The sequence below is a fragment of the Eptesicus fuscus genome, chromosome 11 (assembly GCF_027574615.1).
Source record: "Eptesicus fuscus isolate TK198812 chromosome 11, DD_ASM_mEF_20220401, whole genome shotgun sequence".
Classification (NCBI taxonomy): Eukaryota; Metazoa; Chordata; class Mammalia; order Chiroptera; family Vespertilionidae; genus Eptesicus; species Eptesicus fuscus.
The window spans coordinates 32,890,020-32,914,651 of record NC_072483.1 but is presented as its reverse complement, the minus strand read 5'-3'; the positions used below and the strand labels follow the sequence as shown (position 1 = coordinate 32,914,651).

The 24,632-nt window shown below is 46.1% G+C and overlaps 1 protein-coding gene across 4 annotated transcripts in view; it reads right to left on the bottom strand.

Annotated features, from left to right (window-relative positions):
- Positions 1–20,699, bottom strand: part of FMNL2 (formin like 2) — a 309,881-nt gene extending 289,182 nt beyond the window's left edge. For all 4 annotated transcript variants that reach the window (XM_054723483.1, XM_054723486.1, XM_054723484.1 and 1 more), the window contains exon 1: positions 20,138–20,699. In XM_054723483.1, the coding sequence (XP_054579458.1) occupies positions 20,138–20,254 (117 nt within the window). In that variant the 5' untranslated portion in view covers positions 20,255–20,699. The remainder of the gene's footprint in view (positions 1–20,137) is intronic.
- Positions 20,700–24,632: the final 3,933 nt, after the last annotated feature.

The following is a 24,632-nucleotide window of genomic DNA, read 5'->3' as shown; positions in this document are numbered from 1 at the left end:
ATTGTAACACTAGAGGCCCGGTGCACGAAATTCGTGCAAGGAGCTCAGCCCTCGCAGCCCCAGCTTCATCTGGAAGGTCGTTCTGCTGTTCTGTCTAATTAGCATATTAGCTCTTTATTCTATAAGGATTACTTGTAATAACAAATTGCAACTAACCTTAAGTGCCCATCAATAGGGTACAGGAGTTGATTCCCATTATTCACAGGGCTCATGTCCTAGAAAGTCACCCTGCGTTAGCAAGCACAGAACAATCACTCCTCGGGGGAAATACAGAGATAGGTTTCTGCAAGCCTCTGGTCACCTCAACACATAAAACTGTGCTGTGTGTGTTTTTCTGTTTAAAGATACCTTATTTAATATATATTGCTGATTCACTGACATTGAACCCACAGCCGAGAGCGCTCTAACTCAGGCCCGTACAAAGCTATCGAACATGTCTTTCCTCCAGAAGGCACGCTCCAGTCTTCTGGTGCTCAGGAACACCACACAGCACTTCCGCACTACCGCTGGAGGCCGTTACATGGAACAAAATCACCAACGAAAAGCACAAAAATGTGAAAGGCTTGGCACTAAACAGAATGCGAAAAGGACACTTGTTTACAGTGGGAGAGCTGAAAGAGGGGGGCGGAGCGTTGGGTGGTTCTACCTCAGCTGGGAAACGGCTCAGCAGGTGACTGCAATTCGTCACCACTCTGTGAGCCACGACCACAAAGACACTGGAGGTATTCCTTTTCAGATTAACAAATGCATTGTATCCCCTAGGCCAGGGGTCGGCAAACTGTGGCTCTTTGGCCCCTTGAGTGTGGCTCTTCCACAAAATACCACGGCCTGGGCGAGTCTATTTTGAAGAAGTGGCGTTAGAAGAAGTTTTAAAAATTGGGCTCTCAAAAGAAATTTCAATAATTGTACTGTCGATATTTGGCTCTGTTGACTAATGAGTTTGCCGACCACTGCCCTAGGCAAATGTGCAAATCCAGACTCCAGGAATGAGGAGGACCAACTGTAAATAACTGACGGTACATTCATTCATGACTATGATGTAAGAGCTAAATGACCTGAAGCTACATGTGTCAACATGAAATATTTCTCAAAACCAAATGCGTCGCGCCAGAAGTACACGTGGGTGATGAGACCGGCTCTATAAAATCAAGCAACTGCAAGTGGTGCCCCATGTGCACAGGATGACACGCAGGGTGGTGTTACTTCTGGAGGGAGAAGGGAGGATGTGAGGACAGAGAAGCTTGGGCGTACCTGTGACGCTCTCTCTTTAGGTAGGAAGGTGGGTATTGTAACGGACTATTCTGTAATGTTGACACTGTCTCCTTAAGAGCATACCCATAGGGCTATTTCTCATATTAAAGCACATGCTGTGCCAAGTACACGTGCACTTGATGGCAGTCAATGGTTATGGAAGGAGATTTCTGCGTGACGTCACAGCACACGCGTGGAGCAGTGGCGCAAGTCCTTTACCAGCATGATAGGCTGCAACGGTTACGAGGATCTGTTTGCACAGAAGGATGCCGGTGAGAGCGAGATGAAAAGGAGAGACAAAGGGTCAACATTTTTATTTCTAGATACACCCTGTGTCTCTGCTGCTCCTTTGAAGTGCATGGGAGTTTCTTCCCAGAAGGACTACATGCAAAACAGGGTGGAGTGATCCCAAAAGCAAGCTTAGTCACCGGGACGTCATGAAATAAACCTTAAGCCCTAAAAGAATTATTCCTAGGGTAGGGGAGAGAGTTTGGGAGGAAAACCCTTGAATGGAAACCTAAGAAGAAGAATAGCTCCTATCGGCAAAGACTGGGATGACCCACAAGGGCAGTACTTTCATTGGTAAAGCAGTGGTTTTCTTGGGGCAATGAAACAGACATGCGAACTCCTAATTTTGTTTCTGCTTAAGAAAAAAATAAATAAACGTTTGTGACATTCTTATGTTTCATTTCTAATTCTCTTTGTTCACTTTTGGCAGTTACCATCATGAGCATTAGGGTAAAGTCTAGCACCCCCCGCCCCACCCCCCAAGAAAAAAATACCAACACTGTGATTGATGCGTGATTCAAAAAAGCTGTCAAAATGGATTCTCCAAAAGGAATGAGTCACACGGCTGGGCAGGCCTGCTAATATTTTTGTACCACGTTATAATCCTTTTCATCTGGACCTTCTTAGAGTTGGCTTATTACTTCCTTTCATGCCATTCTAAGCTGACTAAAGGCTATAATAAACGCCACTAGCAGCCTGACAGATTGGGTTCAGACCTTCCTTACTAAAATCCAAAAATTAAGGCTATTTGATATGAAAATGGGGCACGAAGAAAAACATGCCCATAGCTTCAGCCCACGAGATTTTAGGACCCCCAAAAGGGTCTGAGAACACAAAATCTTATTTCATACTGGTCTAAAGTTCTAGCAAATATTCTTTTAGCTCAGTAACTTTAAAAAGTAGAATGCCACTATACAATTTAGGGCAACAGTGACATTTATCAGCTGAGAGAAAAAGAGCAATTTTCCTCACTGGGAAATAAGAAAGAAGTGTGTGTAAAAAGCATCTTCAGAAAACTTGAAGCTCTCATTTCTGGATGGTGGTAGGGTACTGATTTAATTTGGGACTGGCCTGTTTCTTCAGCATAGCTCTGTCTGATTCAGCAAGATTGATGTGTAGGATGTAACCCAAATCTAAAATAAAGAAGTGTTAATATGCTAATTAGACCGGACGAAGCCTGGAGGGAAGCCGGGTCCAAGGTGCCAGAGGGAAGCCAGTGCCGGCAGCCGGGGGAAGGAAGGCCTACTCTTGCACGAATTTCATGCATCGGGCCTCTAGTACATTAATAAAGAACCTTGGTGGGGAGAGGGGGAAGATGCAGCAAGGAGTTACTGGGGGGATGAAACCTGTAATGACTTATTACTTTGTTACCTAGATCAAGTCAGATGGCATTGTATTCTTGATTTGCGACAAGGATGAAATGTTTTCGTTTCTTCAATCCTCACCCAAGAACTGAGGATATTTTTTCCATTGATGTTTGGAGAGAGTGGAAGGGAGGGAGTCAGGGAAGAGAGAGAAACATCTATGTGACAGAGACACATCGACCAGTTACCTCCCACGCGCATCCAGACTGGGGGCAGGGATTGGACCTGCAACCCAAGTACAGTGCCCTTGACCAGGAATCAAACCTGAGACCCTCAAGGGCACAGGCCAACGCTCTAACCACTGAGCTCGCCAGCCAGGGTGGATTTCAATTAAATCAAACAGAAGGCCATCTACACATAAGTTATACAAATCCCCTTTTTTTTTTTTTTTTTGCCACTATTGGAATTCAGAATAAAGTCCAAATGACTCCATCCATTCCAGAACGGAGCTGGAGCCAAACAAAACTGCAACAGCAGTTTCTTCAAGGCCCAGATGGTCATGACCCGAATGCATTTTCTCATGTGAACTAGCTGTGTAGGGGTCACGGTCGCACTGCTGTGCATGTGTGGTTATCTGCTCCGATTATGAAAAAGCTAACACTTCCATTGGGTTCTGAAACGGAACAGTCTGATGCCCTGAGACAGCAGGCCTTTCTTCTAGACAGCACAAAGTGTACAGGGATCAAGATTAACTCTCCAAGTAGAGGCCACGTACAATGGACCAGACCTTTGGAAACATTCGTGTGTGAAAGAAGTCAGTAAGTGCAATCTCAAGGTGAGCGTAGCAAGCCGAAGCCACCGTCAGTTCAGTTCAGCTCTTCACATTCAGGTTGATGATGATTTAGCTGAAGTCCCATCAGAGTCCCCTCACCCCTAAAGTCCGTGCTTTAACAAAGACAAATAAAGGGGTACAAAACAACCACAACCACCACCTTCTGTGAAGTGCTTACCCGAGTGTCACTGACGGACTGTACTAAGCAACAGCATTTAATATTCCCAACAACCCGTAGCTCTTGAACTCATACGACAGGCATGGCTACCAGGCTTAGAAAGGCCACTCGACCAGGTTAGCAGCAAAATCCTGATTCAAACGCACGTCTAAGTCCAAAGCCTCAGCTCATAAAGAAGCATTTTTTTCATCTACACCCTTTGGGGTTCATAGTTCAGCTAAACCCTCCTTCTGGGTCCCAGGGGTCCAATGCCATCACCTCCCGCAATGAGCTCAGTAGAGAAGACTGCCCGCTTCCAGCAAGGTGAGGGCAGCAGACGTTCACTTGGTTTCTGACGCGCACAACCCAGGAGTCCGCCTCCGTCTGTCCCTCTTTGGAGGAGAAAGCTCTGCACTCGAAAGGCTGTCCCTGAAAATCAGTCCTTTTTACCGGATGCTCCCAAGGGCGCACTTACACACACACACCTGAGTCTCTAAGCAGTCAGGCAGGGCAGAACTCACTTCCTCTGTACTTTATGAATTACAACTTTTAGCCGAATTTACTGACGTGTCTCGATGTGTCAGGTTAACCTAAAAGGTTACAGCACTCGAACCTTCCTATGCCCTTCCACGGTACAAAACGCACATAGCACACACATACGCTAAATGCCTTTTAAAATCCCTTCATTTTCATTTTCATGCCCGTCTCTTCCACGGGGCAGTTCACTCCTCAAAGGCAGAGAGATGATACTTTGACCTTTGTGTCCCAGCATCTCCAGAGTGCCTGGCTTGAGACGATCACCCAAACAAAACATTTGTTGAATGAATGAATGGGATTACGTGGAATTTCTTTTCTAAAAATAAGCAACCCCCAACCTAACGCCTACTAATATGAGATACTAACAGTTGCTCCCCTCACAAGGAAGTTCAAGTCTATGGGTTATCACCGAGGGCTGATCAAAAGGTTTATTGCACAGCCTTGAAGCTGTAACAACACAGCCATTCTACTAGGAACATTTAAAACAACAAAGGTTCAGAGACAGTTGTCTGAAAGAGAGCCTTCAGCAAGCTCTCAGAGGACAACTGTTACTAGAAAAAAAGCCAATTTGATCACAAGCTTATTTGGCCTTTACCATTTCAACAGCGGACAGTGGCTTATTCATCCAGTTATTATTTTATCTTTAAACTTTTTCTTGAAGGATATATTGTTGCTGTGGTTCTGGATATATTAACAAAATTAATACAAGCTGAAAAGATATTGAGCTTACCCTCACAGCGCTTTCAATTTACTTTGAACCATTATATTAACACTTATCATGCTTATATTTCGTAAATGATTCAAAAGAGTGTGTTAGGAGCACAGCTTCAGAGTCAACAAAGTTGATTTTTTAACTCCAACTCCTCCTACTAGAAATGCTGTGCCCTCAGGCAAGTCCCTTAACAACTCAAGTTTCTCATATACAAAACAGAGGTGATGCGTACTTTTCAGGTACCCTAAGCAAGGAACGATAACAAGTGGCTATATTGCCATTATTTCTGTACACGCATCAAACCCACGTTTAACTTGAAGGCTACCTTACAATTTCCACAAGAAACAAGTCCACTCCTGGATTTAAGGCATAATGTAATCCTGAATGGGGTAAGTCTATAGGCAAGCAAGATGTCAGAATTCTCCACCTATTTTCCAGCCGCGGCCAGCGATGTGACAGGTGCCAGTAAAGGCAGAATGGTCCGAATGCCCACAGAGCTGCACTCAGACTTTTCTGTCGTGGCTTCTCCTTCAGCCAAGCTCAGAGTTTCTCAAACTTGAACCTGCATGAGAATTACTTTCTAGGAGCACAGATCCAGAACTGTGCTTGCTGTACCTTTACGGGCAACTTAAGGAATTCTAACTACATGCTACTTGCATTTTTAACTTCAGAATAAAAATCTCTTAATTTTTTTTAAAAAATAAGAAAGAAAAAAAAAAAAGCCTGAGCAACAAGTGAGTAGCAAGTTACAGTTAAAAAAAAAAAAAAAAAAAAGAAAGAAAGAAATGTCTTCCTACCTTGCCTGACCCAGGTCAACCTATGGCTTCAAGCACATAAAATGGGCCATCCCAAGTACCACCTACAGAGTGCCTTTCCTTACAAGGGCACTGTTCACACTAACCAAATACTCCATTCTGTATGCCCCCTGGGTCCAGAGCAGCCATCACTTGTTAGAAATCACTTGAATGTAACAGGTGGCAGAACTGTGACTGCACAAAACCACTTAGAGGAAATGGCTCTGTCATGCCAGAGGAAAGACTCCTCGCCTCCACCGTGAGGTTTCCCCACAGGTGAGGTCTGAAGCCAACGTTGCTCCAGGCTCAGTGGAACCCCATTCTGAGCCAGCAGGGGCAGAAACATATGGATGCTCCTTCTGCTTGAGGGCACTTACCTGATCTCCATGCCCTGGCTGCCTGCTCGCCATCATTCAGATCTTAACCAAGAGGGCACCACCTCACATTGCCCTAGTAGTTTATTCTCATAGCTCTTTGCAGCATCAGAACAGGTCCACTTATGTACTAGAGCATCTGTGCACCCCGATCATGTCCGGCTCCCCCGCTGCCCTCTCCCAGAAAATGCCTCAGGGGCACACAGTTGATCCACCTCAAGTAGCACCGCATCCTCCAGTGCCTACAACACTGCCTGGCACATAGTAAGTGCTCAGTAAATATGTCTGGGCTGTCTGATTAAAGCAGTGACAAATGAGTAAAACTGCACAATGCAGAATGAAGAGGATGGTCCAGCAGTGGTTGGGACCACCCTGGCATCTCTCTACTTCCTATTCCAAGGAGACTTTTTCTGAACACTTAAAACATAGAAACGGCACCTTCGTTCTGAGCCCTTGGAACTCAGTATATCTACAACTGTGTTGATGCTGGACTCATTCACAGGATAGCTAGTGTGTGAATCAGGTGTCCTCAAACTATGGCCCGCGGGCCACATGCGGGTGTTTTTGCCATTTTGTTTTTTTACTTCAAAATAAGATATGTGCAGTGTGCATAGGAATTTGTTCATAGTTTTTTTAAAAACTATAGTCTGGCCCTCCCACGGTCTGAGGGACAGTGAACTGGCCCCCTGTTTAAAAAGTTTGAGGACTCCTGGTGTGAATTAATGAATGTGGTTCAGAGAGTATATGAAGAATGAGAACAAGAGGCATACATGTAATGAGATATTACACTGAGTGGCCAGATTATTATGACCACCCCATCAGTACTTCGTTGGGCCACCTTTTGCCTCCAATACTGCAGCGATTCTTCTTGGCATTGACTCCACGAGATGTTGAAAGGTGACACGAGGAATCTGACACCATGCCTGATGAATAGCACTGTCCAGTTCTGTGAGATGTGATGGTTGTGGAACCGGCTGCCTGATGGCTCTTTTAACTTCGTCCCACACATGCTCAATTGGATTGAGATCTGGTGATTGTGGGGGCCACCTAAGCAAGGTAATGTCTCCCTCATGTTCTTGAAACCACTCCTGCACAATACGAGCACCGTGGCATGGCGCATTGTCTTGTTGGGAGAAGCCATCTCCATTGGGATACGCCATCAACATGACAGGATGAACTTCATCAGCAACGATACTTAGGTATGTTGTGCTATTCAGACCTTGTTCCACACAAATTAAAGGGCCCAAATCATGCCAGGAAAACATGCCCCAAACCATAACACTGCCCCCACCAGCTTAAAGGGTTGTACTCATGCATGTGGGGTGCATGCTTTCATGCTGTTTCTGTGAAATTCTCACTCTGCCATCTGCATGATGCAACTGGAAACATGATTCATCGGACCACATGACTTTTTTTCCAATGCTCGACTGTCCAATGCTCGTGTTCCTGTGCGAATTGGAGACGTTTTATCTTGGTAACTGCAGACAGCAAAGGTGTTTGAACAGGCCTTCGCCTTCCATATCCCATACAATGCAGTGTATGGCTAATTTGCCTACAAACGTCAGGTGGTCATAATAATCTGGCCACTCAGTGTACAGCTAACTCAGAAAACATACACAGTGTAGTACAGTAGAAAGAGACAGGTTCTCTCATCAGACAGTCCTGGATTCAAATCCTGCCTCCATCATTTGGTAGCGGCACTTTATCAGGCAGAGCCCCATGGTCTCCTTAGGAAAAGGAAGGTAATAGCTCCCTCCAAGGGCTGCCGGGAGCAGCAGAGATGATGCTTATGAGGGACAGAACAGACTAGGAGTGAGCACATAACCATCACCTTGCTTTACAGCGAAATGCCCCTGGAGCTGTAGTTCGAAGGACCTAGGACTGGGTCACAGACTTCACCGCCTTCCTAGATAACTTCAAGCCACATACCCTCATGCCCTATTTGCCTCATTTATTAAGAACTCTTACACTCAGAGAAGATCATTTGAAAGCACTTTGCAAAGAGCAAAGCACTAAAATGCCAAAGCAAGAAATGTTGCTCACTTAAGCCCACCTCAGTCCAAATGGAAAAGAAAGTGCCATGAAAGACACTGTCCATCCAGAAAGCCCGGTGCTACTGTGCCATTGCACTCACCAATGACCGCTTATTATGACACACCCATCCGGCTTAGTGACAGGGAAAAACTACTTATTTTCTTTGGCCATTTCAACTGCCCTAACACCTCCTAATTCACCAATTTCCTGTAAGGGGTCAAATGAAACATGACTCCAACTTTTCCCCTCTGAACCTTCGGTATTCTTGGACATCTACTAGAGTCAGGTGGTATGGGGAAAACCAAGATGAGTAAGAATCTGTGACAAAGTTTCATTTCAACATAAAGGCCAATTATGTGCCATTAACAGTCAGCCCAGTGTGGTCAGTTCAATAGATTCTCAGAGGGCTCCTCCATGCCTGGCCCTGTGTCAGTGGGCACCATTCTCTCACCAAGTCAGCAGTTCTCTGCGAAGACCCTTCCCCGGCCCGAGCACCGTGCTGGATAAGGAGAAGTGCCAGGACCTGTAAGATACCATCCTTGCCTTCCAGGAGCCCACAATGTGAACTACCAAATAAAACATGGACATAAACAGATGGCTCAGAGTGTAATGAGCGACTACAGAGCTACACATAAAAGCATCCCTTATTTTACAGTCATGCCTCACACAAGGTGCTAGTTAATCAAGGGCCTCATGAGTAAGAGAAATAATTCATGCTACTCCCACTATAAACAGATCAAAGAGAGGAGAGTTGTTTTTCCCACCTCCCCCAAACTGATGTGGGTCTGACTGCAAGGGTAACTGGAAAAGGTGAGATCTTAGAAGCGCCTGGAAGGATACATACTGAATACATTTTCGGTAAGCAGAAGAATCACTTGATAAAAGACACGGAGGCCAAGTGCAGGCGTCTTCTGTGGACAGGGAGAAAGCAAACTTCAAGTCCGGGTCAAGGAAGGAAACAGAGGAAGAGATGGGTCTGGCCAGACAGTGGAAAGCTTCGATGAGAAGGCGGGGAGGGGCACAGAAGTCACAGAGGAGAGTATGGAAGGTAAACCATTAACAGCAAACACGACCAAATGGGATCGATATCTGGAATAACCATAACAGGGCTCTGGTGGGAAAATTGAACCAGAAGGTGAAATTCACAACCTTATACCTTTTAATGTTTCAAAAGAAGCATCAAGAAAGATTGGGGGGAGGGGAGTAACTACAGGCCAGAATTTAGGCTTGAAAGTAAATAAATAAAATTTGTATCTGCAAGTGCCTAATTCCAAGTATTGAAGCCCAAACTGCAAATGCTCATTTTCACTGTGGAAAATCCTCCCCATTCATGCTTTACTCTAGGAACATAAATCAAAATGTCCGCTTCTCCGTATTATGAAAAACAGGGATACCATGCACATGCAAAAGGAATACCATTAGCGTTGTGGATGATATAACTAAAAGCAACAGAAAGATGCTACCATGTCAGTATCTCCTAATGGTCAGGCCTATTTGAAAGGAGGAAATCTCTCCAAGGAAGTGGTGGAAATGTCATGGTTAGAGTCATTTAGAGTCAGGCCACAAGGCACAATCCTGTGGTCTACTCTTTGCCGTTATGTCTAGCCCCTTAAAGAGTAAGTTCAGGTGAGTGTGGCTGGGGACGCAGCCTAGGAGCCAAGTGAAACCGTGTTTGAAGAAAAACAGATTCTGAATCCTCCTGGAGGGGCTGGTTCCAACAGTGTGTTTGTGAAATTCCACCAAGCTGTACACTTCATGTTGCGGGTTCATTTCTCTTTGTATATTATTCTCCAATAAAAATACTCACTTAAAGGATGATTCTGTATAATTCTAGAGAACCAAAAATGTCTTAAATTTCCCCATTATCAATAGAAAAACTACCAACCTTGGAATTTCTGATAATTAGTGGTAAAATAACAAAAATATAGATGTCTAAGGTTAAAGCATCACTCCGTTAACTGGGGGCTGGGATCTGGTAAATTCACAGAGGAGATGGAGATTTCTAAACCAAACAAATGCTTTCCAAAAGGCAGACCCTGAGGCTGGAGACTTTTCCTGTGAACGGACATTAGAGAGGCTGAACACGGGCAAGCTGAATGGTCCCCAACCCCGGGAGGCCACAGTTCTAAACGGTCTCTCCGGGTTCACATCTGGATGGCCTGATTAGCTGCCAATAGAATAATGATTTTGTAATAAGGCCTGGGGAATCACCCGTTCCAAATGTACAGTGTCCTGGTCCCACGTCATTTGGACTGAACTGGCTTGCTAGGTTCACCAGGCAGAAGTCCTTGGGGACAAAGAATCCTGGTTAGACAAAATACCCCATTATCACTGAAAAAGGCAAAGCTTCCTTGGAAAAAACCGTAAGACTGAACGTAACTGGAGACAGAAAGGGCCAGAACTGAAACTAACCTAGAAAGCTATTCATCTGACTCCCAGCCTTTGCATTAAGGTTCCCAGCTTTTCCAAGCGAGACACTGGGCAGCAATGAGCTCCCTGCACAAACTGAATGCTGCCAGAGTGCAAATCTAACCACGTCTATCCACCATCCACTATCAGTGATCCCAGTGCTTCCTCTATACAAAGAGTAATAACAATAACGTTTTTTCACTGAAGGCAGGTGAGATTATCTTCCATCTTCCCGCCATTGTAAAACAGTCATCATCTTTACCTTCTCCACAAAAATAAAACTCCATCATACTTCTTTAATATTCCCATTTAAATCCATACCCTCTCTGGTCCCATTCCCAATTACTAGGAAGTTTTGTTTGGTCATTAACCAACTACCTACATTTCCCTGAAAGATTTATTTATGTTTCTAGATGAAAATGAAACAATAATTGCTTCTACCCTCTCCGTTCAGAAAACCACATATGCTGTCCTCAAACCCAAATCACAAATGCTAAAGATTATGACTAAGAGGAATGTGCATTTGCTTATGTTACAGCTATTAAAGGAATAGCTAGACTCTTGCATTGAGAACAATCGGCTCATTCTTGACCTAGCATCCTATTTCTCGTTCTATTCTCTGAGCTAATTGCTTATATAAGCATGCCAATTTGCCTTGATTATAGAATTCTTAATAAACGAATGTTGTTTACATTTCACAAGTGTATTTGAATTTCACTCCAGGAAGCCAAGCTCATCAAGTCTTTGTAAGTGGAAAAGCCAGAGATCAAAGCAAAAAGGCCTGCATTGAACCAACAAACAATTAGGCTGGAGAATAGAGGCCTAAGCAAAAATGCCATTGATTTATTGAGTGTTGTAGTCCAGAAGTACACCTCAGAGTCACTGTTCACTCTTTAGTTGTAACAGAGAACTTTCTCTGAAAACCTCCAGTATGATTATGTGACGGTCATTTCTTAAATGGTTCAGTAAGTCTCTCTGACATTCAACAGGCTTTGATCCACTTCTGTTTCTCACCTTGGTCGTTTTGGTTGTATTAAACAGCTCTGGGAGTTTTGTTTAACTTTACTCCACTCTGCCTAATTTCTCCACATTTTCTGGTACCTCTTAAACAATTCCTTTCCTACTGCACTCATCACCGTGGTTTTAACTTTTGTTTGGTGTTCGGAGGAAGCGGGAAAAGGGGAAGGCTCACTCCTCTAGCACAGTGGCTCTCAACCAAGGCTGCATGCTCACATCTCCGAAGGAGCTTGTACTAGTAAAACCGCCCAAGTTCAGGCCACCCTGCAGACAAATTTATCAGACTCTCTGGGAGTGGGACCCAGGCATCCATGTTTTTTTGAGGCTCCCGGGTGATGTCAATATGCAGTCATGTTTGAGAACCACTGTTTTAGCTTTCAATCCCTTCATCATCCGACCTGAAATAAAAAAGTGTCCGGCCAAACTCCCAAAGGGGTATGCGGGGAGACAAGGATTAAGTCAGTTTCCTGGGCAAATCGTCAACTCAAGGCAGGACCTGAGGCAGATAAGGTCTGTTACCTGCAGGCAGCAGTCACAGGGCCGAAAAATGTGAAGAATTTGACACCTTTCCCAAAGCCAACAAGTTTTTACTTAAAGCAGGCCATGGGCACCTTCTACCACAAAGAAGTCAGGCAGGGAGATTACCCCCTGAAGACAGCAGGGTCTAAACACCTCAAATCTTTCAGCTCCTGTGACAATGGATACAGGGCTTCCACATGCAACAAAGCTTCCTCAGCAAAGAAGAAGGTGGACTATCACATGTGACATAAGAGTCACTAAAGTCCGCCTCACGCCACATAAGAACACTGATGTGAGGAGGGGAACACCTCTGGTATGTCTATAAAAAGTTGGTGACAAGGTGCCTACCTGTGAGCTCTGATGCCAATAGTCACGGTTGTTGTTTTAAGGTTGTAAAAAGAAAGTACACTTCTATCTACATCAAATACCATTATACCTTCAAGTGGGAACTTGGTATTTCCCAAATAAGGAATTCCCAGCTATCTTGGCCCACATCTGTGGGCCTTAGTTGAATCACAGTCCACGCGGCAGCCCTCCAGCCTACCAGCTCTTCCCTAGACATTGCTTCCATATTACATCACATCTGTCAGAAACTGCATAGTCCTCGGTGTTATGCTGAAAGAGGAGGTTCTGGAGCGGGGAGAGGATCCCCTGGAGTATGAACAGATACCATCATCAATGAAAGACAAGAGGCAAGTTATCTCTGCAGCCAATGTTCAAGCAGGTGAGAGCTAAGAAGGTGCACGAAGCCTCTCTGCGGACACCATGACCCACAAGCCTGGGGACATACTCCTGATGGGGAAGGGGACAGGTCCCCCACGGTAGAGTGGAAGAGCCATTCTACAAGGGGGCACCTGTCAAGCAGCTGCACAGCTTGCAACCCAGCTGCCTCCCTAAGCAATTCCAGTTTGTTCTTTTATAAACTGTTTCTGAGAGGATTCCAGGTACCTGCACCCTCTTGCAAAGGAGAGACAATCATCTGGAATCAATGCTTCTTTTATTAGCCACTTTTATTATAATATCTATTACTTATTTAAAACTAAAGGCCTGGTACACGAAATTCATGCACAGAGGGAGTGGGGGCGTTCCTCAGCCTGGCCTGCACCCTCTCACAATCTGGGACCCTTCGGGGAATGTCCGACTGCCAGTTTAGACCCCATCCAAGTCCCTGCAGGATCGGACCTAAACCAGCAGTCGGACATCCCTCTCACAATCCGGGACCACTGGCTCCTAACCACTCGTCTGCCTGCCTGCCTGATCGCCCCTAACCCACTCTGCCTGCCTGCCTGCCTAATCGCACCTAACCACTCGCCTGCCTGATCACCCCTAATGGCTCGCCTGCCTGCCTGATCGCCCCTAATTGCCTCTGCCTCAGCCCCTGCACCCAGGACCGAGGCTTCCCTCCTCCAGCCAGCTGCAGGCAACCAGGACCCAGGCTTCCCTCTTTCTGGAGGGCCACAGGCACCCAGGACCCAGGCCGCCTTCACCCAGGCCTGCCACAGGCACGCAGGTGCCCGGGCCCCGGCTTTGTCAGGAAGGACATCCAGAAGACGTCTGGTCTATCTGGTCTAATTAGCATATTACCCTTTTATTAGTATAGATAAGGGTCAGAAAGCCCACTTCACCTTGTCCTTATTCCCCAAGCCTGAAGTATGAAAATCAAGAGCATGTTTCATTGAGACCAAGCCCTTCAGGCCACAATTTCTGTCAAGTCGAAGAAATTTCCAGAACAAACAAGAACCTATACTTATCTTCTTCGAGTCCAGGAGGAACCTACATGACACTTCCCCACTCACGTGCTGTCATTCTCTGTCTAACTCTGCAGGTGGCAGACTCATCTCAAGGAGGCACTGCTCAAGCCAATGCTAGCTATGTCTTGGGTTCGAAAAGACCTTCCCACCATCAGCATTTTTCATACAGTTTCTGTATGAGCAGCTCTGTTGGAAAGCTCACTATTTAATATTTTTAAAATATATTTTTATTGATTTCAGAGAAGAAGGGAAAGGGAGAAACAGAAACATCAATGATGAGAATTACTGATCAACTGCCTCCTACATGCCCCCACTGGGGATCGAGCCCACAACCCGGGCATGTGCCCTGACCAGGAATTGAACCGTGACCTCCTGGTTCATAGGTCAATGCTCAACCACTGACCTATATTGGCCGGGCTCACTACTCATTTTTTGACAAGTCTAAATATTAGAATACTTTTCCTTAGGCTATGAGACATTCAGTCACTGACCCTGGAAATTCTACTCTCTAGACCACACAGAATACAGCTACACACTTTTCTACACAAAGTTCTTCAACAAATGAAGTCAGCTAATGGACCACATTTTACATCCTGGAAATTTTACACTTTCAAGTGCTATGGTTTTTTAAAATCTTATGACTATCCTAACAGTTGTATCAAATTTATACAGAGGAGAAAAAAATCAAGGACCAAAGGAAAGAGTTTAACTTGCTCAAGCTGGTGCAGCTAATATAATTCTAGAAACCAAGTCTTCGGCGTCCCAGGCCAATTCTGTTTGCTAAATGAGAGGCCACAAAAAGTAATTCTCATCACTTAAAGATTTAAGAGCATGCATACCTCTTCTCCCCCAGGTTTCACCAGTTTACATTGCTGCCAGTCTCTCACTAGAGCCAAACATTTACATTCAGAGTACAGCCTTTGATCAACTTCTATCCTATCTCATAAAGAGGGAATATGCAAATTGACAATCACAAAGATGGCAGTGCCCACAGAGAAGGCAGGGTTTCCGTAACACAAGATGGCTGCACCCACAGTGGAGGCCGAGTTCCCTTAACGAGCCTTAAGGAGCAATCAGCAGGGACCTGAGGCTGCGCACCCCCACGCTGCAGGGCTTGATGGGGGACCTGAGGCTGAGCCCCCCACCGGGTGGGGCTTGATGGGGGTGGGGCCGGCCAGGTCTGGATCTCGCCCAATGGGGGTGGGGTGGGCTGGGTCTGGGTCTCACATGATTTTGAGGCACCTCGGGTGGGCGGGGACTTGACTCTGGGTCCCTCGGCCCACCCCAGACTCTGACAGGAGGAAGATTTTCATACACATTTTACTAATTTTCCTTCATCTCTGACTCTTCTATTATAGAGAAAGGGCAAATAGCAATATTAAAATATTTCCTCTAATTAATCCCCTTTTAATGTGCACGAATTTCATGCACCGGGCCACTAGTGTATGTGTGTGTGTGTGTGTGTGTGTGTGAGTGTGTGTGTATATATATATATTGTGCGGGAAGGGGGAGGGAGGAGGAGCGCACCCAGATAATAATGATAAGCACAGTCCTAAGCATAAATTCCTGCTTTTGAGAATAAAACAGCTCAGGGGCTTACTGCCTAGGATGAGACTGCCATGGCACAAAGTGACAGCACTTCACCCCCCTTCTTTCCCAACAGGAAAAAGGATGTGAGAAAACAAATCAGCATGCATCTGATGATGGCCTCACTCCACTGCTACCCATCCATCTGCTCAGCAGACTTCATGGCAAGCGCTCTCCTTGGAAGTGGTTGAAAGGGAACAACACCTTGCAGTGGGAAATCAACTTAATTGGAAAGACTTGACCTTCCTTGTCCCTTTCACAAGTAATTACATTTGGAGTGCAGGCACTGCCCTGACAGACTGTCTCTTCCCCCTGCCTCTTCCCCCTGACTCGGAAACCCCAAACTTCCCCACCAAGTCTGCCTGCTTAGGAAAAGCCGAAGAGCACACTTTCAGACTAAATGAACATGTGACTCCATGCGCTAAGAACAGAACAGCGCAGTGAAGATGCCAAAATGTCTGACACCTGAAGAGAGGCATCAAGTGCCCCCACTTTAACCAATCTAAGAAATGTCTGCCCATTTTATCGTTTGAAACTTGCATTTACCTGCTTTAGTTGGGTTTTGGGATTTTGGGGTTTTCTTACAGCTTTACTGCTAGCCCCCCCCCCCCCACTCTTTTTTTTCCTTCCCAGTTCTGGGCTTAAGAAAGTATAATATAATTAGGGGGGGAGTGGTGCAAAGATCCAAATCTGGGTTAGAATCCTAGATTGGCTACTCTATGACCTCAGGCAATTTCGGTAATCTTTATTTCCTCGACTAAAATGTGGCCGATAGCTGGAGTTATTGTGAAGATTACATGAGAACATGTAAGCACAGGGAGTGCGCATAGTAGGTACTCAGAAAATGTTCCTGCTTCTTCCTAAAGCAAAATGACCACATTCAACCTCAGGGCAAGCAAAAAAAAAAAAAAAAAAAAAAAAAACAGAAACTGACTCAATCACATACCAAAGCAGTTCCCAGTATCTAACACAGGAGAAGACTGCCCTAAACCATCACTTCCTAATCTGTCTTTTGTAATCTGTTGGCTGAACAGCCCGATATCTGATATCCCAGAGATACAGCAGCTGGGATACGAGGCTTAAAATTATCCTTTCCTCTGAAACTCAAAGAATGAATCCTGAGGACAGCTCTTTGACAAGGGCACTGGGGGACAAACAGCGACTGCAGCCATAAATTCATGAGTAATAGGAGTATCTAAAGTAGAAAGAAGTACTCTTGAACAAAGATAATCAGTTGTTCACCACACCCAAAACCACTTTCATAGTGTCATCTCTGAAAATAAAGGACCCGGGAGTATTAGAGTGTGTGTGTGTGGTGTTCCCAACAATCAGACGGTGTTTAATAATGGAGAGCCACATAGATATTCTATATAATAAAGAGCTGATATGCTAATTAGACCAAACAGCCCAACGACCATACAGACGACATTCCAGACAACCATCAGGACGACCTTCCAGACTAAGCCAGGGCTGCGAGGGCTGAGCCCCTTGCACAAATTTCGTGCATCAGGCCTCTAGTTTATGCGAGACCCAAAAAATACAGGTCAATGTTACCTGTAAAATACATAAAATATATACACCCTAAAGAAACAAAAGTTGAAGCAGATAATTAAATTTACAATTTATGAAATACTTCCATCAAAGAATGTAACAGAAACAGCACCCAGGGAGGGGGGAGACTCTCCTTAGGAGAATTAAGCTCCTAAGAATTGGATCCATGTTTTACTAGTCATTAATTAAAGTTCAGTTAACACAAATTTATTTAAAAATCTCATTTTTTCCTATAAAAATACTATTATATTTTAAAGTTCACCCCTCCACTGATCTTAATTCAGCAGTCTTTTACTCTCTCCTCTCACCTTTCCACTCACACCCATTAATTTTTTTTTATTTCCACAATTTAACTCATATAGACTGAGGAAGGTGGGGGAACAGTCATTGAGTAGGTTTGTTGTCAAGTTTTCCACAAATAGATGGACTTCTGTCACTTTTATTTTCATTTACTCTTCCCCCAATGCATTAAATATTCTAGAGCTTGGGGGTGGGGAGGAATTGTTTTCTATGCCAGAAGTGGCTCGTTAGTTATTGATGTAAGCCATACTTACCATGAGGTGCCTGTATAATTTTCTGCACTGTATTACTATCTGGTTTTCCCCAAAAACACATATGATCTTTATCATATAGTGGGGAGCAGGGGAACCACGTAGGCTCAATAATGCCAAAATGATTCCCAGTGCCTCAGAGTAGAGAATTTCTCCACATATAAACTTAAAAACTTGCCAATCTAAAATCTGTCCTTTAAGCCTGATCTCCAGAATTAAATGGTTTGAGCTGATTTCTTAAGCAATTCATGAAGAAAAGCAAAGTTGAGAGCACTGCATATACAACTTGAGAAACTGGCCAGAAGAGAAATCACAACTTTGAATTTCTATCCACCCATACGCGCATTCCCTTTAATTCCACTTGTAGATTTTCAAAGAGCAGCTGGAGCTGACTAAGGAGTGACATTAAACACCACATCAATGGGCCCCCAAGCTGAGATTTTCCCAAAACAAAAGCTTTGTCTCTATTCAAAAAAGGTCACCCTCGTGTTTTTTGGTTTGTTTTTTTGTTTGTTTTGATAGGCTTACACTATTGTAAACAATTACAAAAGGAGCCGAATCCAGTCATTGTGTGTGAGCAGAGTGAAGTAGCCACAACAAACCAGCCATTACCCCCAAGGAGCTTATATTGTAGAATCATAAATGTCTACGTACTAAATCTGTGACTGCTAGACTTAATAGTAACACAAATCAACCATGTTAATGACGGAACACTGTTTTTCTAAGGATTAATTCATACCATGTGTTATTAATCAGCAGAGTAACTGAGAGCTCATGCAAAACATGCTATCCCAGTTGAGCAGAATTTAATTGCATTATTGTTATCTGGTTTTCCTGTGTCACTGGCCCTTCCACTGCCAGTCCCTCCACACACACACAGCACCGCAGACCCCAGGATGGATGGAAGGACAGACAACTCAGAGCTGGGAGTAAGAACCGTGGGTCTGGTAGGAAGAGGATTTTGAATTAAAAAAAAAAAAAGGTTTGTCTCTGGAAAAGGCAAGTCAAGTGTGCACCCAGGCTGCCTTGAAAAGTAATTAAGCCTAAGCTGTTTCATTTCAGAGGGTCCCATCTTGCACAAGGTGGGAGCAGCTGTGGGAGATCACAGAAGATTCAAAGCAAGACAGGCAGCCTCATCCATCTCCCCGGCTGCCACCCCAGTTTCCGGGTGGTGTGAAAAAGCTCGTGGCCTCTGTTCTCCCCCAAGAGCACAAAGCTAACCCGCCATCCAGAACACTGTTCCCGGTATCACACCGGGCTTGAAAAAGGGGACCAAGTAAATGTCCCATTCCGTGTTCAGATTCGGGTCCTTTCCCCAAGGTTGTGAGCTACAAGCCAAACACCCGCAGGCAAACGCAAAATGTGGCTGCCTGGAGCCCAAGTTCCTCTGGCTTCCCAGCCTTGCAGAGTTTAGAGGCAACTAACTAGGAAGAGGGAAATGTACCCGTGAGTGTAAGGAACAGTAACGCGTCCGCTCCTGCCTGGTTCCCTGCCCACATCCCTTAGGAGAGACTGGGATACTCCAAGTCAGTCTGGGAACCAGCTGCAGTGGACTCCGGCTGGGGCGAGGGGGGAGGCCGCCACACCCTCCTGAGCTCACAGCACTGACCAGCAATGGCAGGGAGGGGCCCAAAAACTTAAGTCCCGGCCAAAAAGGGAGAAAGAAAGGGAGCATTCTGTCTTGGATTTGAAAAAGCTGTACACTAGGAGAAAGCGGGTTTCGGGAGGGAGCCCGGGACTTGGCTGGTGTGGGAGGGGAGGGGTCACCCCTGGAGTCGTCAGAACAGCTCGCAACACGTCCCCGCAAAACAGCACATTTTTGTGGTTTCAGATTTAAGACCAAAAGGAACGCGCCGAGGCGACGCTTCTCTCGCGCCCGGGGTTCAGATGCCCTCTCCTCGCTTAGGGACCAGGGCGCCGCACTGCCTGGGGCTCCCTTCTCCTTCCCTTTCGGGGGAGCGCCCCTCCGCCTCCAAGTTCCCCTCCGCGCAAAGCCCGGCGCGCAGCCCAGGCCGGCCACATGCACCCATCGGCCCCGGACCCCGCAGGCCGGGATGGTCCGCAGGGACGCGGGGTTTGCGGCTTTTTTTTTTTTTTTTAACAATAAGCTTTACCACTCGCTACCCCCTCCTCCCCGGCCCGCGCCACCTTTCCTTCACGCCCACGCCGCACCTCCCGGGCACACTCGCCGCGAGGTGCCTCTCCCGCCAGACAATGGGTTCGGAGCTAGCCAGGCAGCCCGCACCGAGCCCCCAGCCGCATCCCGGGACCCTAAGAGGGCTGAGCGCGGGGTCTGGAAGGGGGACGGCGAGGAGTGAGGCGGGGGAGGCCGCAATGGGGAAGGTGGGCGCCATCCCCTTGGGGCAGGAGGCTTGCTCCCCGCGCGGGGAGAAGGGGAGGGGGTGGGGGTCAGCCGCGCCGCCGGCCGGGAGCCCCGAGCCCGCCCGCCCGCCGCCGCCGCGCACTCACCAGCACGATGGCAAATCGTTCCTCCAGTTCACCTGGCTCGGGCATCGGCAGCTTCAAAGGCACGTTGTGCGCCCTGAAATCGGTCTGCTGCGAATCCATACTCCCCGCGTTGCCCATGTTGGCTGCACGCCGGGGTCGGGGGCTGCTCCGGGCCCCTAGCGTCCGCGTCCGAAATCAGAACAGCTCCCGGCGACCGACCGGCTCCCGCTCGCTGGCGCGACCTGCCCGGCTCCACGCCCTCCGCTGCGCCCCGGCGACTGTGCAGCGCGCAGCGCTCCTAGCAGCGCTCCGAGCTGAGCCGCCCCCCGGCCTCCTTCATGCTCCCCGCCGACCCAGCGCCGCCCCGGACTCCTTGCCACTGGAGGGGTCGTCAGGGCGCCGGGCGCCCATCTGCATGGTGCTCCGCTGGCACGCCGCTCCCTGCCGGGGGTCGTGGACAGCGGGCGCGAGGTTCCTCCGACTCGGTCTCCTCCCGGGGCCGCCGCGGCCGCCGATGACACTTCCAGCTCGCGGCCGCCGAACACAAGGCTCGCTCCGCCAGCACCTCGAGCAGACAAATGCAGCTCGGCGCTGCCGACACAATGCCCCCGCTCGCCCGGCCCCCGCCCCCGGCCCGGCTCCGCCCACTCGCCCCGCGGACTGCCGGGACGCGTAGTTTCGGCCCAAAGTGTCCGCACGCCGAAACCACGCGGGCTCGAGAGGAACCCGCGGGGTCAGGACTGCTGGCAGCCAAGGCAATCTGTACGCCTCTAGAGAGAGCTCATGTCACTTTGGACCCAGGTCACTCCACCTGGTCATCATCGATTCTGACACATTGGACAAATGAACGGATGATCCAATCCATCGGTGATGGGCTATACGCATTCTGATTTAAGTTTCAGAAGCCTGTGATTGTTCAAAAGGGAACCTCAAAGGTATTGGCAACTTCCTGTTTCATCAACTGGGATGTGAATCCAGGGTGCTTGTTTTATTGTTCTTTCTTTCTTATGTATGTTACATATTCTTTTGGGTGATTGAAATGTTTTTTTAAACAAACGTATACTTTTATGGATATTTATAAATGCCCACTATGAATAGATGCACACGTATATGGTCAGACCCCAGGAGTTGGATGAGGACTCAACTGAGTTCAAAACAAACACCTGTCAGTGCCTAATTCTGTATGGGTGACGGTGTTCCTTAGCGGGAGAAAGAAAGAGGATTGTTCCCGCTCCGGAATGCTTCACAATCGACTGAAGGAGAAAATTTACACAAATAAGAATATTTCGTGTGAGATGGAAATAAGGACAGAGTGGGAAGGCTTTGGAGATGATCTTTGGCTGTAGCAATCTTATTTCTCCATAACAGTCTTGTTCCAGGGGTTTTACAGAAAAGATTGGGCCCACCCATTCCTCTGGCGTGCTTTTCAGCCTGGAACTCTCACCCACTCTGAAGCAGTGGAAATAGAGAAAAACAGCCTTATAAACAAACGACTTCAGCCAGCTGCTATATTGTAGATTTCAAGGACATTCACCTGGTTGACTTGTGGCTGAACTACTGCAGTTAGTCCTTTCTTAATTAAAATTGGTTCCTAATCCTGCTTTATGTATTATATTCACTTTGGGAGCTTGTTGTTAAAATTGCACACACCTCGGGCCCTACCTATTATCAGAATTTCCCTAAACTGAGAGCTGGATCTTGGTCAGGTGTATTTTTAACAAGCTTCGCATGTGATTCTGGTATGCAACCAGGGCTGTTATCATCTTGTTAAAAATCAGCTGCTTCTTGGCAAGATAACATACCAAGACTCAAGCATCGAGGGCCACATTTTATTGAGCTTTAGGAAGTTCAAGGTGCCTTGAGCACAGTAGATTTTCAACAACTAATGGTTGAATTAACGAGTGACTTTTACCAAAAACCTATGAAACAAACCTCTAGCCTTTTTAAAGAAGGGAGAGAGTATAAATAAAGTCAACTCAAAAATCTGAGTAAATGCAATATGTATTTCTAAAATTAATAAGTGCATTACTAATCAAAGAAAGAAAAACAGAGATACACACACGCGAAAATGAGTGAGAAAGAAAAGCTGTTAATTCAGACAAAGTGAGATACTTCTGACCTACAAATGTATTTATTTTCTTTGTAATCTCTAGACCTATACTTTGGGTCTGATTGACTCACAAAATCAGCCCACCAGGGAGTTGCTCATGTGCATGGGAAAGCTGGATTGTTTTCTCCAGTTGAGATATTCTTTTCTATTACAATTATGGCTCTCATTGGCTATATTTCTACCAGTAATCAGGATCTTTTTCTCCCCGTAAGTCTTGTCACAGCTAGTCTCTCTCACAATCTCACACTTTGGGAGAAGCCAAGGACAAAGTGTGCAAATCCATGAACTAAAAGAACTCTGTCCTTTCAAGGTTTGCAGTCTCTAATATTTGATTGTTATTTATGACTATTATTAAATGAAAAATGAACAAAATACTCCATTACGTTATGCAGTTTCTATAGGGATTTCTATAAAAAAAAATCTCAGGAAATTTTTTGTTTTGGGGAGGGTGGAGAGAGAGGAAGGAGAAGACATTTCTATTACTTTAATTGTAGCCCTCTTCCTCATCACAAAATTAAAATCAGGCAATTATTTGTAAATACACATTTCATTTTCTGATCACTAATACATATGATTTGTTATCATTGATGTCATAAAATATGGACAAAAAAATTACTGAAACTGTCTACTCATCTTCCAAGGAAACTGAAATGTTAGAACTTTATCTTCCTCTTGCAGCCCAGGAGCCCTCGGGGGATGTCTGACTGCTGGCTTAGGCCCGCTCCCTTAGGCTGTCAGTCGGACACCCTTAGTGCTGCCATGGAGGTGGAAGAGGCTCCTGCCACCGCCCCTGTGCTCGCCAACCATGAGCCCAGCTCAGGGCTTCTGGCTGAGCAGTGCTTCCCCTGTGGGAGCACACTGACCACCAGGGGGCAACTCTTGCAATGAGCATCTGCCCCCTGGTGGTCAGTGCCCATCATAGCGACTGGTCATTCCGCCATTCGGTTGATTTGCATATTAGCCTTTTATTATATAGGATGTGCCAGGCATTTGCAATCTATGCTAGGGATGGCTGGATCAGAAATCCCCCCCTAGTGGTATAATTGCTTTAGAAGAAACTGCCATAATTCATAATAAATTCTACAAAATCAGCTGAGTTTCATTGGTATCTTCTCAGGTTTTAAATATAAGGAAGTGCTCTGTAGCTAAATTCCCTAAACTTCTATAAAAAGCACTGGCGACCGGTTGGCGTGGTTCAATGGTTGAGCATCAACCTATGAACCAGGAAGTCACAGTTCGATTCCCGGTCAGGGCACATGCCTGGGTTGTGGGCTCGATCCCCAATGTGGGGCTGGCAGGAGGCAGCTGATCAATGAGTCTCTCATCATTTATGTTTCTCTCTCTCTCTCTCCCTCTCCCTGTCCCCTCCCTTCTAAAAATAAATAAATAAATAAATAAATAATAATAAAACAAAATAAAAGGCACTGGTGGCTCTAATCAATGTGGTTCAGTTGGTTGAGCCTATTCCATGCACCAAAAGGTTGCCGGTTTTGATTCTGGGTCAGAGCACATTCCTGGATTGCAGGCTCGATCCCCAATAGGGGGTGTGCAGAAGGCAGCTGATCAAAGTTTCTTGTTCCTTTTCCCTTCCTCTCTCTCTAAAATCAATAAAAACATTTGTTTTAAAAGGCAATGGTATAACCCTAAGAAGATTCTCTTTGTGTGTATCTATATGTATAAAAGCCTAAGCGACCAGCCAACTGGCCAACTGGCCAATAGCTATGACGTGCACTGACCACCAGGGGGAAGACGCTCAACATAGGAGCAGAAACCACAGGCATGGAAACATGGAACAGACTGATGAATCTCAGAGGGAAGGGGGTAGGGGGAGGGCAGGAAGAGATTAACCAAAGATCTTATATGCATACTAGAGGCCCGTACACCGGTGGGGTCCCTCGGCCTGGCCTGAGGGATTGGGCCAAAACCAACAGTCCAACATCCCCTGAGGGGCCGAGGGGTCCCAGATTGCGAGAGGGTGCAGGCCAGGCCAAGGGACCCCCCCCTCCCCCCAGTGCATGAATCCCTGATAGCCCTGAATCAAAATTGAAAATAGTAGCTGGAATTTTAGAGGGATTATTTCATGTCAATTTATATCCACAAAAGTCCTGCAAGATTCATATATTTATCCATATTTCTTTTTAAAATATTTATTGCGCACTTACTATGTGCCAGACACTGCTGTTGATTTTAAACATGGTTTATTCAATTTCTGTTTCATACAAACTTCTTCTAGTTCCCTTTCTCCTCCTGATTCAGTTAGGAATGAATGCTTCTGCCACAAATAAAGGAGAACCCAAGTAACAACGGCATAAGTAATACATTTTTTTTCTCATAAAACAAGAAATCTGGGAAAAGGTGGATACTGCTTTTGGTTCAGAAACTCGGTAAGGCTAGGGCCAATGTTTG